The 15828-nt window shown below is 35.7% G+C and overlaps 1 protein-coding gene across 1 annotated transcript in view; it reads right to left on the bottom strand.

Annotated features, from left to right (window-relative positions):
- The window catches only part of LOC115223219 (DCC-interacting protein 13-alpha), a 66357-nt gene that overhangs the window by 13237 nt on the left and 37292 nt on the right, over positions 1-15828 (bottom strand). The window contains exons 13-17 of the mRNA XM_029793703.2: positions 14103-14186; positions 13201-13277; positions 6222-6380; positions 4798-4919; positions 1532-1640 (exon numbers count right to left, since the gene is read on the bottom strand). Of these exons, the coding sequence (XP_029649563.1) occupies positions 1532-1640; positions 4798-4919; positions 6222-6380; positions 13201-13277; positions 14103-14186 (551 nt within the window). The remainder of the gene's footprint in view (positions 1-1531; positions 1641-4797; positions 4920-6221; positions 6381-13200; positions 13278-14102; positions 14187-15828) is intronic.

The raw sequence follows: 15828 nt of genomic DNA, 5'->3' as shown, positions 1-15828 counted from the left end.
TACACTACATAGCCAAATAATCCACGAGATAAAGAGTATTTGCTCATTTTTATGTCTGTTTTATAAATAAGGGATCTCTTATTCCACAAGGCTTCAAACGTTTGAATGGAACAGATGATTTGTTTACAAGAAACCTGACAACAAGCAACACCATTTGTTGCAATTTTTGTACAAGTGATTGGAGATGTAAAAAAACTCAGAGACATAGGGCACACAAACACACACACAATTGACTTCTTTTACAGTTTCCATCTACCAAATTCACACAAAAGGCTTTGCATTACTAAGAAATATAGGAGAAGATACTTGTTCAAAATGCCACATAGTGGGACTGAACTTGAAACCATATGGTCAGGAAGTGAACTTCACAACCCATAGCCATGCTTGCACCCATAGATCTGTAAATAAAAATGGCATGTTCTTTTCACCAACCATGTTCTTTCCATAAAAAATGTGGAGGCTATGAATTTAAGCTTGAGATCGAAATGGTTTGATGAGCCTACCCTGCCATACTGGCTCGACATGGCTTAGCAGAGAGGTGCAGTTTTTATACTCATACCCAGGCGTAGTTAAGTTGATTACATTGACCCCAGTACTTAACAGGTACTTATTTTATCGACCCCGAAAATGTGAAAGGTAAAACTGAACAAGGTGGAATTTGAATATAGAACATAGGGACAGATAAAATACCACTAAGCATTTCATCTGGCATGCTAGTGATTCTGTCAGCTCAACACCTAAATGTTGATTAAATGAACTATAGCCTAACCTCATTATCTTATATCCTAATCTCAAAACTGATAAAAAGGTATTGAGCCATAGCTGAAGAGAACAATATAATTTATTATTGCAGCTATATAAATAAAATTGGATAGGTTAAGACAGGGAGGTGGTGGAAAAGGAGAAAGAAGCTTCTAGTTCCTTTTTGGCATATAAAATCAGATACTAAAAAGACCACAACTTAAAGTGACATCAGATCCTGATAATAAAATAAACAATATGATTAATGTCATGTGTTAAAATTTTCAGTATGTTGGATATGTGATTTGTTCACCAAAGTTCAATCAGTTATCACTGTAATATAGGACTGCTTGGCCAGGTCTAGACATAGCTACATAATAAACTTTCAATCACTGACAGTTTCCAATTATTGATTGCAAGTCAGTGAGAGTCTCTAAATGTTTGTATGATCTGTTACAAATAGCAGCCAAATCTCTCTCAAGTTACACCCATCTGTCTTAGAAAAGAGCTTATTGGATAACGTGATCCTAGGTGCCCTGCACATAAGAAATAGAATCATTATGGTTAGAATGTCTTTAATCATAAGCCTGCTCAATCACAGCCAACATGCAGCTAAACAACAAGAACAACCAGACATTCACTTTTCAAGTTGTGTCTTTGCTTTGACCCTTCTCCCATATCAACAATGATCTCTGTTCTTCTGAAACAAACTGGATACTTCAGAGTACTGTCCCTTCTCATGTTAAATAACAAAATGGAATAACTACAATCAGCTAATTTCTATAATTACCTCAGAGATGTGTCAGATATTATCAATTCAGATTCTGTCATTCTCAGAACATTATGTATTGCGCGAGCTGCCATTATGTGACGCATTGTCTTGTTCACAAGGGCTTCACCTGAAAAGAGACATTTATATTTAGAGATAATTACAGTTTTGATGAGAAGATGGAGATAAAAACCTAAAATATAAAAGGTAACTGAGTATGTCTACAAAATAATCTATGAGTAACAGACCTGATTTGTAAGAGTAAGGTTCCAGCCAAGATCACAAAAAGGTGGAAAGGTATGATAGATAAAGCTATAAAAGCTAAGAGAGAGACCTGGAGACAATGGAAGAATTGTGGGAGAAAACATTATCATGTGGTTAGAAGAAAAGCTAAATATCAGGTATATTTAGCAGAGAGAAGTCAAAGAAAAGAGGCTTACCAATGTTCAGTGAGGTCAGAGGTATGAAATGTTCCAGATTGTAAAGAAGTGTACAAGTAGGAATCATAACATTATTGCTGAAAAGTGTATGTGTAATGATAATTGCACTTGCCTTAAGGGATGCTGAGAAAGAAGTGTGTAACTGCTGCTAAAAGTGATTGCTGAATGAGAATTTGTGAGAAAAGAGGGACTACCTCAAGTTGAATAACAAAGGGACTACCTATTGAAATCAATGGTTATATGGTCAAAATGGTCATTAAGATTATGAAGACATGGAAAGCAGATTGAAAATCAAGAATATTTACTGGGTTGCCGAAAATATCTGATAAAGTAGGACATGTGTTAATCATTTACATAGTCAATCAGGAGTTCAAGAAAGGGTCATTTCTAATAATTGGCACACCGGTATCTTCGTCCATTATGACAAGAGCAAAGGAGATCTAGAAAGAAGTGTGATAACTACAAAGGCATCAAACTGATAGATCAACTTATAAATTAGCAGGAAGAGTAACAGCAGAACTAATTAGGAAGAAAATAGGAAGAAAATTAGCTTAGATGAGATGCAGTTTAGGCTTGAATTAGAATGATATGCTATGACGTCCTCTTCCTGCTAAGACCAATATAGGAATTTATGTCTAGCACTCATCAACTAGGAAAAGGATTTTGACAGGATACTACACTCTGTAGTCTGGTGATTGCAAAGAAAACTAAGTGTAGATGAATGGTTTGTAAGAGTTGTACAAGTCATGTGCAGAGAAGCTGCACTGAATGTGCAAGACATACAAAAACTGTTAAGAAGTGAAGCAAGTATGTTCAACTGAATGTATAATGTTAATGTGCATGAACAATGAAACACAAATGTGCTGACAAAACTGAGAAGTCAGTTGTAGTGTGCAAGAAAGACTGAATTGGTATGGATGTGGGATGTTGGTAACCAATTCAAGTCGAAATAACCTGCAGTGGAAAGACAAGAAAGACATAGGAGCAAGTAAGGAAATCTGATCTCAGGTTGTAGAATCTGATGAAGATGACAAGGCAGTGCAACAAGTGGTATGGTGTGCTGAAGAAGACCAGTCCAATCCTTACAAGCATGGAAAAACAAGTATAATGATAATGGTAGTGTTTATGGTGGTGGTGATGATGATGATGATGAACACATCCTGAAAGATATATATAAGTTTAATCTCTGCTCATCTTTTCTCCCTAAGCCCAAGGAACATAAAATGAATTCTTTGTCAAACGTGTGAAATTACATAAAGGAAATGGATGAAGTACACCAATAAATAGTCACACATATATAATTATACTCACACGGTGTGCATATATGAATAAATATGTGTCAATATGTAAATTTATTAGTAGGCATACATTTCCATATCTATGTCAATTAGAGGAGTGAATTGACACTATCAGTAGAGCTGCAGGCAAAATCCAATGCAAAATTTAACTCTTTACAAGTCTCTTTACATTGTGGATTCAACTCCCATATCATAAACTTTTGTCAGTAGACTGACAGAATCATTAGAGTATTAGGAAAAATGCCAGTGGTATTCATCTTTTGCTCTTTATATACTGAGTTCAAATTGTGTTAAGGTCGACTCCATCTTTCATATTTCTGAAGTCATTAAACTAAAGTACATTGGGAATCAATTTAATAATCCTATAAAACATTCAAGATGTGAATGGAATTATAATAAACAAAATGATGGAAGTGAATGACACAGATGAAGCAAAAATAAAATTAATATTAAAGGTGAGACTAGACCTGCTTGTGTTACTGTGGAATTATTTGATTGTTTACAATTATATATACCCCTGGCTGGCCATGTCAAACCGTACAACCCATGCCAGCATGGAAAACAGACATTGAATAATGATGATGATGATACAAACATCCAGAAAGTGAAAGCTAATTGAATGTTTGTGACATTTCAAACATATCTAATTAAAGGGTCTCTTTAGCTTTGCAAGTTACAAGGCAACCTCACTAGCACTGATGCCGCAAAAACAAAAGCACCCAGTACACTCTGTAAAAGTGGATGGCATTAGGAAAGGCATCTAATTATGACTAAGAAGACATTGGAACATGACAGTATTTTGATTCAATGGATCCTGCCAAACCATACAGCTCCTACCAACATGGAAAACAGTTGTCAAATGATGATAAAGGCAGAATTTATTATGGTTCTTGGAACCATAATTTATTATGGTTCCTGTGGTGACAGAGTACAAACATACTAACTGAAGAGCCAGTTTGTCATATCACATTATTTATTTGCAAACGGTATCATAAAGAAGTGCAGTTCACTAATTTAAGTGCTTTTAGTACTCACTATAAGTACACTTTTACATACATATCTCTACATGTATACAAAGACAAAACAATAAATAATTTTACATCATTATATTTTGTTTGTTTATTGTGCTATTTTATAAAATACAGTAACAGTAGCCTACGGATGATTCTTGCCTGTTTATTGTTCAGTTTGAATGTCTATGATTTGTATAAATAGGAAGCAAGTGTTGTTGTTTGATTGAAGTACAGCAAATCTTATTTCACACAAGTCTAAAGAAGCAAACATAAAACAAATAATAACTGACAGAAAACAATAATTGTAGGTTGGTGGGTAGGTGGGTTTTAATGGATGACCTCACAAACTTGCTAGCATCTGGTATGCAGAGCTTTCAACTGTTAGCACTTGCATCTGCAAGTTATTTGCAAAAAAAAAATGTGTATGTATATGTGTAAGTAAGCAAATATGCATGGATTCTTACTTTCATTTGTACACATGCATACATTGTTTTATATAGGAAAAAATATAAAGAAGTTCAATAGCAAATTCATACCTCTATCTTGTGGCACTTCCATTGATCCTATGAAACGAACTGTAAATTTCCTTTTGAAACTTTTCACATTATCAACTTGTTCAGAAGAATCTTTGGAATTCATTTCATCCAATAAGTTACATCTGCAGAAAAGTGAGAAACCAAAACTGGTCATGCTCTCATGATATAATCAGAACATGATTGTAAAAGAGTTCACCTCTTTTTCCATCAAATAAACTAGTCTTTCCACTCTTACAAGACATTTACTAAATAGTTTCATTAATACCAGGATAATATTCTTTGAAAAGGTTTTTCTTTACTTATGCAATCATTTGGAGGACATCATCACAGATTTTGTCATCTCTCAATATTTCACATAAAGATTAAAAGATTAACAAATTCAATATCACTATTAAATTATTCTAAACTCAATTTCAATATTAAAATACTCTAAAGTGGTGGTTCTCAACCCTTTTTTTTTTTTTAACCTATGGAGCCTTTAATCCTTCTTTTGCCTGGATGAATCCTCATAGCCATTCAATGTTTAAAAAACCATATTATATTTTTATAATCAAGTATTCTTAGGATTTGTATTAAAGAATTTTGTGTATTGTAGAAGTATAATCAATTTATTGCACATAAATTTTAACAACTAAATCTTATATGGACTCCCAAGGGTCATATGAACCTTGGAACCACTGCTCTAAACAGATGCATCATGTTCTGAACCTTAAATTAAGGGTTAACAAAGTGATGCACAATTTCCTAAAACTAAGAGGCTTACTAAATTATTATAAAGATGAATATTTTTCAGCTGTGTATGGGTGCTTCATCAGACGGAATACGATTAATCCTCCTCCATGAGTTATATTATTCTTGTATTAATCTTATGCAAAGAGGTATTCCACGTGTGCATATACCCTAATCTAGGATAACATGTTGTAGCCAGCTAACAGCTTAAGAGCTCTTAAATGCAGGCTATGAGAATTTTACCCAACTATAATAAATATATACACATATATACAGATAATAAGTGAGAGCTAGAGATGCTGAGAATAGAAAACATGTAATAGTGCTAAAATGACACAGGTAATTCACATATGTGATATCAAAAACAGAACTAAAACCAAATAACATCTGATTATCATCATTATCATAATTTAACACTCATTTTTCCAGACTTGCATGGATTAGGTTAACAGCCAAATGTCCTTCCTGCCACCTAATGTCACCTGTTTCCAGGCAATGTAATATTCCCCATAGCCACACATTTTACATGGAAAACTGGAAACAAACAACTTTCTTTCTACAACAATGATGCTCATTTACTACCATCACATGACAAAGCACACACGTATATATGAGTATACTTTTTATTGCAATATAGTAATTTGTTTATTTTTGCAGTAATTTTGGAAATTAAAAATACTTGTTTGTTGACTCACTTAGAAAGTTCTTCATTTAAATTAGACACAATTTCTTCACTAGGAGACATCAAATCAAATTGAATAGGAACATCTGGTAAAAAGCTATCTGTGAATGTTGTAGTACTTGGTAGACAACTGTCAGAAGTCTTTCGATTCTGCACACTATAAGAACCAGAACTGAAAAGAGATATTATACAGAAATATAACGCAGGCTGATGGCAGATACCAAGCATAGTTCATAACTGTAAACCAGAATAAAATATTGGCTTCAAATTTTGGCACAAGGCCAGAAAGTTTGGAGTGGGGGGGCTAAGGTGATCAAATCGACTCCAGTGTTCAACTGGCACTTATTTTATTGACTCCAAAAAGATGAGAGGCAAAGTTATCTTTGGCAGAATTCAAACTTAGAGTGTAAGGAGATGAAATACTACTAAGCATTTCTCTCAGCATGCTAACAATTCTGTCAGCTCACAGTTTTAGGTCAGTTCAATGCCTTCAGAATATATATAATTGTTATATCCTTCAAATGTTGCATTATTATAATGCCTACTTCAGTGTACAGTATACTTAGTAAAACCAGTAAAGACACGACTATCTCTGACCACCTATTACATACTCTGATACTTCATGTACTTCTCTTCACTTATAGTGACTAGGTTATTCCATTCATCACATGGAAGGGGTGTACCATTATTACTGACTCCCTACAACATCTCCCCTTTTAAGTTTTTCTTATGAAACATCATTTTATTTAGCAATAATTTTTTTATTCACCCCACTTTCTTTTTTTGAGATTTTTTTCATACAATTTTATATTTTTTGCACCCTGGCATTTATTTTCAGGAACTCTGTATGTTTTCTTTTCCTCTCATTTGTATGCTTGGGTTCAATCACCTGGAGTGGCGTTGGTACTTAGAACATATCGTACAACCATTCCATTGGTTTCTCCAAGTTCTTTGGTTCACTTTTCATGAATCTTTTTGTTGGTTCCTGTGTCTCTTTTGTATGTCTTTTCTACTTTTTACCTATGCATTTGGTATTTACGCCCTCCTCCCAATTCTGCTTTCCATTCTTGCATGCCCTCTTATACACCTTTTCACCAACTTTAAAGAATCTTGCTGTGTCTTCCCTGGCACTTTTTCTTTTCTTGCCAGGTAGCAATTTATCAAAGACTGATTTCATGTTCTTTGCAAACATCAGCTCCATTGGTGATCTACTAGCTGGTATTTGGATTTGGTGTCACAGGTACACTCTTAAAAATTGTTGTAGAGCTACCACATCTGTAACTTCATTATTTGATTTTCTAAGAGCTCTTTTGACGTATTGACAAAGTGGGATGGTATGATGCCATAGTTATATATTCTACTGCAAACATTTCACAAAATTTTAAAAATTTGCTAGACACAAATTACATTCCATTGTCAGACATTATCACATCTGGGATTCCAAATATTGCAAAAAATTTGTGAAAAAAATTATCACAGTTGAGAAGGTTTCAGGGCCATTTTGAAAAACTATCAACTACCACTAAGTAGTAATAATCATTTAAAGGACCAGCAACATTGATGTGCATACTCTACTATGGAGCATTTACTTTTGAACAATGTTACCTTTTATCGTGGGCAATTTTTCATTTCATTTTGGCTTACATGCAGGTGTTCCACTCTGTTTTACTGCAATGTTTTGTCCTCAGCTACATTCAAACCTTTGACTGACCCAACTTTATTTCCATACAAAACACTTATGGGCATATTCCATATTTTGAATAGTTCAATCCACTCTATGCTGAATAAATTAAGTGAACTTTTTAACACATATATATCTTAAACTTTTATGCTTGACCTCGAAATGTTACATTACATATGAATTCACCGAAAAAATATAATCTTTTTCCAGTATCACTCTGCACTACCCTTTTTGATTTAATTAATTTTGGCTTACCAAATATATTTTCACATTTTTTCGTTTATAGTGGTGATATCCCTACCAGTGCCCAACTGCATTTAAAACTTGTATTTCTGATTTTCACCTTCACAAATTTCCTTATCATTATATTATCAAATTCTTCTGATGGCATACTATTTATTCTTTTTCCTTTGTTCTGACATTTTATCATCTTTGTTCTACAGTGCACCTTTATGTCCTATATTTCCACAACGAAAGCACTCTGCTTTTTTAAATGAACAATTTTTCCTCAGGTGTATATCACCACATGCAAAACATGGGTTTATTTCCCAATTTTTGTTGTGTTTTTTAGAAAACACTTTATCTTAATTCTATTTCACACTTGCTTTACTTCAATTTCCTCTGTGTCATGTCTTAATTTGACTATACTTTCATGTTTTTCAGATACTTGCTGTAGGGTTACCGCCTGGTTTTGTTCCAGCTTTGTGAGAATTCTAATTCTAATTTCTGCGTCCTTTTCGGCAGTAAGTCCTTGTGTAAAAATCAGGCATTTGAACATATGTGGCGTTAATTTGTCCAGCTTAAACTTCTTGCATTGCCTGTTAACTCTATCAGCATATGAGATGTAGTCCTCATCGTTGTTTTTCTCTAAGTTTAAACATTTCAAACATGTGTTCTTGCAGTTGTAGCTGCTGCTGTTGTTGGTCCTTCAGTTGCGGTTCTTGCAGTTTTTGCAACTCAAGCAAACCAACCAACAAACTTTCCATTGTTTTATGACTTCTTTTCATAAAATTCGCACAAAACTTTGTGAGTTTATTAACTCCTCTACGAGTTTCTATCAACTCCATGTGAATTGGTTTACCCTCATCACCACTGTTATATCTTTAAAATGTTGGGTTATTATAATGCTCACTTCAGTATACAGTATGCTTAGTAAAACCAGTAAAAGATATGACTATCTCTGACTGCCTACTAAGTACTCTGGTACTTCACATACTTATCTCTACTTATAGTGACTAGGTTATTCCATTCATCACGTGGGAGGTGTGTACCATTATTACTTATTCCCTACAACAATCATCATCATCATCATCATCATCATCATTTAACGTCCGCTTTCCATGCTAGCATGGGTTGGACGGTTCAACTGGGGTCTGGCAAGCCCGAAGGCTGCACCAGGCCAGTCAGATATGGCAGTGTTTCTACAGCTGGATGCCCTTCCTAACGCCAACCACTCCGAGAGTGTAGTGGGTGATTTTATGTGCCACCGACACAGGTGCCAGACGAGGCTGGCAGACGGCCACGCTCGGATGGTGTTTTTTATGTGCCACCGACACAGGTGCCAGGCGAGGCTGGCTGACGGTCACGCTCGGATGGTGTTTTCTTATGTGTTACCGACACAGGTGCCAGACGAGGCTGGCGGACGGCCACGCTCGGATGGTGTTTGTTACGTGCCCTCAGCACGGAGGCCAGTCGTTGCGGTACTGGCTACGGTCACGTTCGGATGGTTTTCTTATGTGCCACCGGCACTGGTACCACAAGGATACAAATTCCATTGATGTTCATCTATTTTGATTTGGTTCGATTTGATTTGATTTGATTCGATTCGATTCTCACTTGCCTCAACAGGTCTTCACAAGTGTCACAAGAAGGAAGGTATGCACAGGTGGACTGACTACGTCCCAGGTAGGGGCCACGGATTATGGCTTCACTAGTCTTGCCGGGTCTTCTCACGCACAGCATACTTCCATAGGTCTCGGTCTCTAGTCATTTCCATGGTGAGACCTAATGTCCGAAGGTCGTGCTTCACCACCTCATCCCAGGTTTTCCTGGGTCTACCTCTTCCACGGGTTCCCTCAACTGCTAGGGATTGGCACTTTCTCACACACCTATCTTCATCCATTCTCGCCACATGACCATACCAGCGCAATCGTCTCTCTTGCACACAACAACTGATGCTTCTTAGGTACAACATTTCTCTCAAGGTACTAACGCTCTGTCGAGTAAGTACACTGACATTACACATCCATCGGAGCATACTGGCTTCGTTCCTCACGAGCTTACGCATGTCCTCAGCAGTCACGGCCCATGTTTCACTGCCATGTAGCATAGCTGTTCGTACACATGCATCATACAGTCTGCCTTTTACTCTGAGCGAGAGGCCTTTAGTCACCAGCAGAGGTAAGAGCTCCCTAAACTTTGCCCAGGCTATTCTTATTCTAGCAGTTACACTTTCAGCGCACCCACCCCCACTACTGACTTGGTCACCTAGATAGCGGAAGCTATCAACTACTTCTAGTTTTTCCCCCCGGAAAGTGACGGAAGTTGTTTTCTGCAGATTTTCGGAGGTCAATGCTCCAGAGCACCTGCCACATACAAAAACTATCTTCCCAGTTAGCCTACCTTTGACATTGCTGCACCTCTTATGTGTCCATAGCTTACACTGGGTACATCTTATAGAGTTTCTACCTACACCTTTTCTACAGATCGAGCAGGGCCATCTTCCTGAGGATATTTGTGGATTTTCTACCTTTCTACTTATTAGTACTTTGGTTTTAGCTAGGTTGACTCTAAGGCCCCTCGATTCTAAACCCTCCTTCCACACCTGGAACTTCTCCTCCAGTTCTGATAGTGACTCAGCGATTAGAGCGAGGTCGTCAGCATAGAGGAGCTCCCAGGGGCAACCTGTCTTGAATTCCTCCGTTATTGCCTGGAGGACTATGATAAATAGGAGGGGGCTGAGTACTGAACCCTGGTGGACCCCAACCTCTACTTTGAATTCTTCTGTGTACATGTTGCCAACTCTGACCTTACTTACGGCATCTCTGTACATGGCTTGCACAGCCCTCACCAGCCATTCATCTATCCCTAGTTTCCTCATTGACCACCAGATGAGGGATCGGGGGACCCTATCAAAGGCTTTCTCCATGTCAACGAAAGCCAGGTACAGGGGCTTATCTTTGGCTAGGTATTTCTCCTGCAGCTGCCTTACCAGGAATATAGCATCAGTGGTGCTTTTCCCTGGGACAACCCAAACTGCATCTCATCTAAACTAACTCTCTCTCTAATTAGTTGGGCTATGACCCTCTCCGTAACCTTCATTACCTGATCCAACAGCTTGATACCTCTGTAATTATTTGTATCCAGGGCATCACCTTTACCTTTGTAGCAGTTGACTAGTATGCTGCTACACCAGTCATTGGGTATGACTCCTTCGTGTATCACCTGGTTGACTATACGGGTGACTAGGTTATAGCCATATTGCAAATATAGATTTACAAATGAACTTTATTTAGAGCTATATTTCCTATTTCTAGTTATTATTAAGATCTAAGAACAATGACAAATTTAATTGGCAAAGTCATTAGAGTATTGGAAAGAATGCTTAGTGATATTTGTTCTGGCTCTCTACATTCTGAGTTCAATTCCTGCCTAGTTCAAATTTGCCATTCATCATTTCAGGGTCAATATATAAGGTGCCAGTTCAGAGCAGTGGAGAGGTGGAATATTAAAATATTGGATAATATGCTGTCTGATATCTACTGCAGTTTTAAGTATTCTAAGTTCAAATTGTGTCTTCTGATATTGGAATATAAAAAAAAGTTGGTGGGGAGGCCTTCAGCAGTCAAAAGTAGTAACAGGTTTGAAAAGTCCTTACTCAAGTCCTTAAATATTTCAGTTGATTACCGTTAATGCCAGTACACTAATAAGCAGAGGAGAATGCAAAGGATTTTAAAATCTTGTGCAGAGAATGAACAATAATGAATTTTTAACGATAGCATGTTCAAAATTAAATAAATACAAAAGAGCAAATTAATTAAAGACACACTAAGCAGTGAGGATTATAAAATAAAACTGTGTGCATTCATATTTTATATATCCATATATATTCCAACACGGAAAGATCACTGCTGTGTTATTTGTATCATAAGAGATATTGTCCTTATAAGCAATGTGTGTGAAAACATTAGTAAAATCTCTCTTCTGAGACAGTTACTGTAGTAATAGCCTTTCCACATTTGAGTACACATGAATGATTAGATATAAATATACACAGTTATATGTTAAAGAAACAAATGTCTGAAATTAGTTGTCTGTTAATTATATATTCCAGATTTAAAAGAGTTTTTCATGTATGACAACAGCCTAGTGATTTTGGACTCTGTTAACCTTAGTTTAATAACAAAGGTTTCTAATATGCTGTGATGTATACAACAAATTGACATCTGATCAAAAAATAATCAAAGATCAAATGCTGATGCAAAATTTGAACTTTTTGTATCTCTAAAAGATAAGGTCAATTATTCAAAAATTGATAATCTTATGAAGAAAGAAAATGTGTCAATGTTTATATATTAGAAATGGAATGCAAATACTTCTTAGCTCTTTAGTCTGGTCATCATTTGCCTCTTTCTTTAAATGTGGAAGAATACAGCTTATTAAATTGGTAGGTAAGCTTATCATAGAATATACTTTCTGTTTTAAAAAGAGTCATAAACTCTTGTTAGATTCATTAGTTCAGGGTAGCTATGATTGAAGAGACACAATGATGTTGAAACACCAGGTGTCCTAAAGTTCCCTTATGCTAATGAATCAAGTGTGTTATGAATACACACACTTGTCTGAACAGAGTTTTCTCCAATGACGAAGAAGAATAGTGATTTGCATATCCATGTCTGAATCTGCTGGAACATATTAAGAATGATTATTTAAGCCATCTTTCCATTTTTATTTTTGAATATTGAATAAACCTTCATTTTATTTGTTCTTTGTCAATGATATATTTAAATAGTATTAGGTCAGGTATTTTTAATTTAATGACATCTATCTTTAGTTGCTTATTGTCTAGAACCAGGCTAGCTGTCACTGACCAGACCCATAACGAAAGGTGTTCCAACAATGATCATCAGTATATTTTTGTAGGTCAAGAAGTGCATTGGTCAGTCTGTCTTTATATACAAGGGCAGGGCACATTTTGAGGCAGATTTGGCTGATATTTCTAGTAAGGAAAGTGATTGTGTAATGTTTCTTTCATCTATCACTAGTTTCTAATACCAACATTTGCATTCAGGTTAGATTTTGAACATCTTACCTAGTCTCATCAATTGAAACTGAGGGAGAAAAGCTCTCTTTTTTGTAATCTTTGCTACCCAGACTTCCAACACGATCCTATGAAAAAGAAAACAAATTGAGAAAATAATAATAAAATAACAGTAAAAAAAAGTAGTACCATACCAGGAGATGAGAAACCTAAACTACATCAGAGAGAGAGAGAGAGAGAGAAAGAGAGAGAGTGAGAAAGAGAGAGAGTGAGAGAGACAGACAGACAGACAGACAGACAGACAGACAGACAGACAGAAGTTTCTATTTTGAATTAGTGTAACAGCTAGCTGACCATTGCTTAGAATTTCATGTAGATCTACATGTTAAATCTTTAGTCAGGTAATAAACATAGTTTGATCTCTGATTATTTCATAGTATTATATATATATCTAAATAGATTACAGATTGTATATCCAAGGTTGGAATAAAACAATTGTGAAAAGTTTTTTATTATTACACTATAAATTATATAATCTTTACACATGTTTCATTAGTGCATAGTAGCATTAGCACATACTAGTATGCTATGTAGGCCAGACCCATAAAAGAAAGGTGTTCCAACAATGATCATCAGTATATTTTTGTAGGTCAAGAAGTGCATTGGTCAGTTTGTCTTTATATACAAGATGTGCAACCCTATATCTGAGATCAGAAGAAGAAAATTATAATTTACTCCATTGTTGGTTACCAACATCAGTTAGTGGGCAGATACAAACAGAGAGTTTGTAGATACAAAGTGGAGCCAATTACAGTTTTCTTCTGATGATTTGATATTTAGGGTGATTATGCAACTGTCTTTGTAACAACTATTACATAGCATAATATATACTAGTGAAATGTGTAGAGATTATATAATTAATATAATCAACAAAGTAAATATATTTTTTTTACCTTCATCTTCCTTGAGGGTGAATCAGACTGTTTGCTCTTCCCAGTTTTATTGCTGCGTAAAATATTGTTCAATGTAGCAATCCACTGAAATATATAGATATTCAATTTACCAACTGGACATTTTTATTTTAGAGAAGAGAAAAGAAATGTCATGTTTATAAGAGCTAAGTAATTAATATATTAAGCTAGCATTTGGTCAAAGAATACATATCTTTCCCTCTTTTCATATCCTTAGTCGCTTTATCTACCAAGCTGTGGTCAACTTGAATTACCAGACCCACTGTAGAGCCAGCATGAGGTAGCTCCTATTTATCCCATGTATTCTCCATGTTCAGTAGCCTCTCAAAATAGTACTTCCATGTCACAGTCTTGTCTGCCAAATCTATCAGGAGCATGCCTTCATCATTCTGAATATATGTCTTGCTATATATGTTTTGGGTCTTTCTCACACAATGTCTGGCAATCCTGAACATTCCATGCCTCTAATCCTCATATTGTATGATGTATGCAAATCTCTTCCTTTCTGCCTCAACTTTAACCAAATATACTATCATGTAGCAGCTCTTCTAGCCATTTGATAATGCTCCCTATTATAATCTTCCTTCCTGAAATTCTAATCCTGTCTCTTAGCCCTTACTGTTCTATCAACCACATCATTCCACAACTATATTACCTCCCATTTTAGCTGCATGTCTGATCTGTAGTATTAAGTAGGTTATTTCATAGAAATTTCCAGCTGTCATCTATACTAGATATCTAGATATTTCTACCTACAGTTATATGTATTAATTAGAATATCTCTAAATCTATTCCCAATAGCAGGATCTTTTAGTTTTCATGTCTTCCTTCTGTATACCACCTTCTGTTTCTGTGTCTGCCTATCTCTGACTCTACAGTTGCTAGCTATTAATCTATGTTGTGTAGACCGTTCTACACAAAGAAAAGTTTTGGCATTTACAACAGCACTTCTGCCCAATTCTCTGGTGAACATGTAATCTAACCTGTGATTTCACCAGACTGGAAGGTAATGAGGTGGTTGGTTGGATTCTTAAAGTCTGTGTTGCAAATTGTTAGATCAGTTGCAACACTGAACTCTAGGAGCCTTACACTCTCCTCATTTCTTGAACCATATCTATAGCCTCCATGTATGTCAAAGAAGCTATTGTCATGCTGGTCAACAGGTACATTGAAGTTGCCAGCCACAATAATGAAGTTGTTGTCAGTTGTCATGGAGATACTCTTGTAGAAGTTGTCCTATTTTTGGGGCAGTCATGCTTTTGTGACATATGCCACTATAAATGTTACTATTGAGTAGCCTATAATTAGTTGCATCTTAATTGTCCTATCACACACACTAACTAATTACTTTATCTTTCCATTTCTCAGCTAATAGTATATCTATCTCACCCTTGGTGCTACTATTAATTACCTAGGAAAATTTGTACTGCTGTCTCTTGTTTTACGTAAATTAATATTAAAACCTCTAATTCTTTTTGCATTAATTTTGTCAGTATATCATTTCATTAAAATAATCAGAAGATTAATATTTCAAATCAATACCAATGTATTACAGGTAGTGATTATGTCGCTCTGAGGTGATGAAAGGATATGGTATTCCAAAGAATCAATCTACTCATTTCATCAATCCTGTGGATGAAAAACTAATCTGATTCAAGTAGGATTTCATTTCAGAATGTGAAAATATGTTCAGAACTAAATACTTTAA

The sequence above is a fragment of the Octopus sinensis genome, linkage group LG2, assembly GCF_006345805.1.
Source record: "Octopus sinensis linkage group LG2, ASM634580v1, whole genome shotgun sequence".
Taxonomy (NCBI): Eukaryota; Metazoa; Mollusca; class Cephalopoda; order Octopoda; family Octopodidae; genus Octopus; species Octopus sinensis.
Note: the sequence above shows the minus strand (reverse complement) of the source record. Positions and strands in the feature narration are given on the sequence as shown.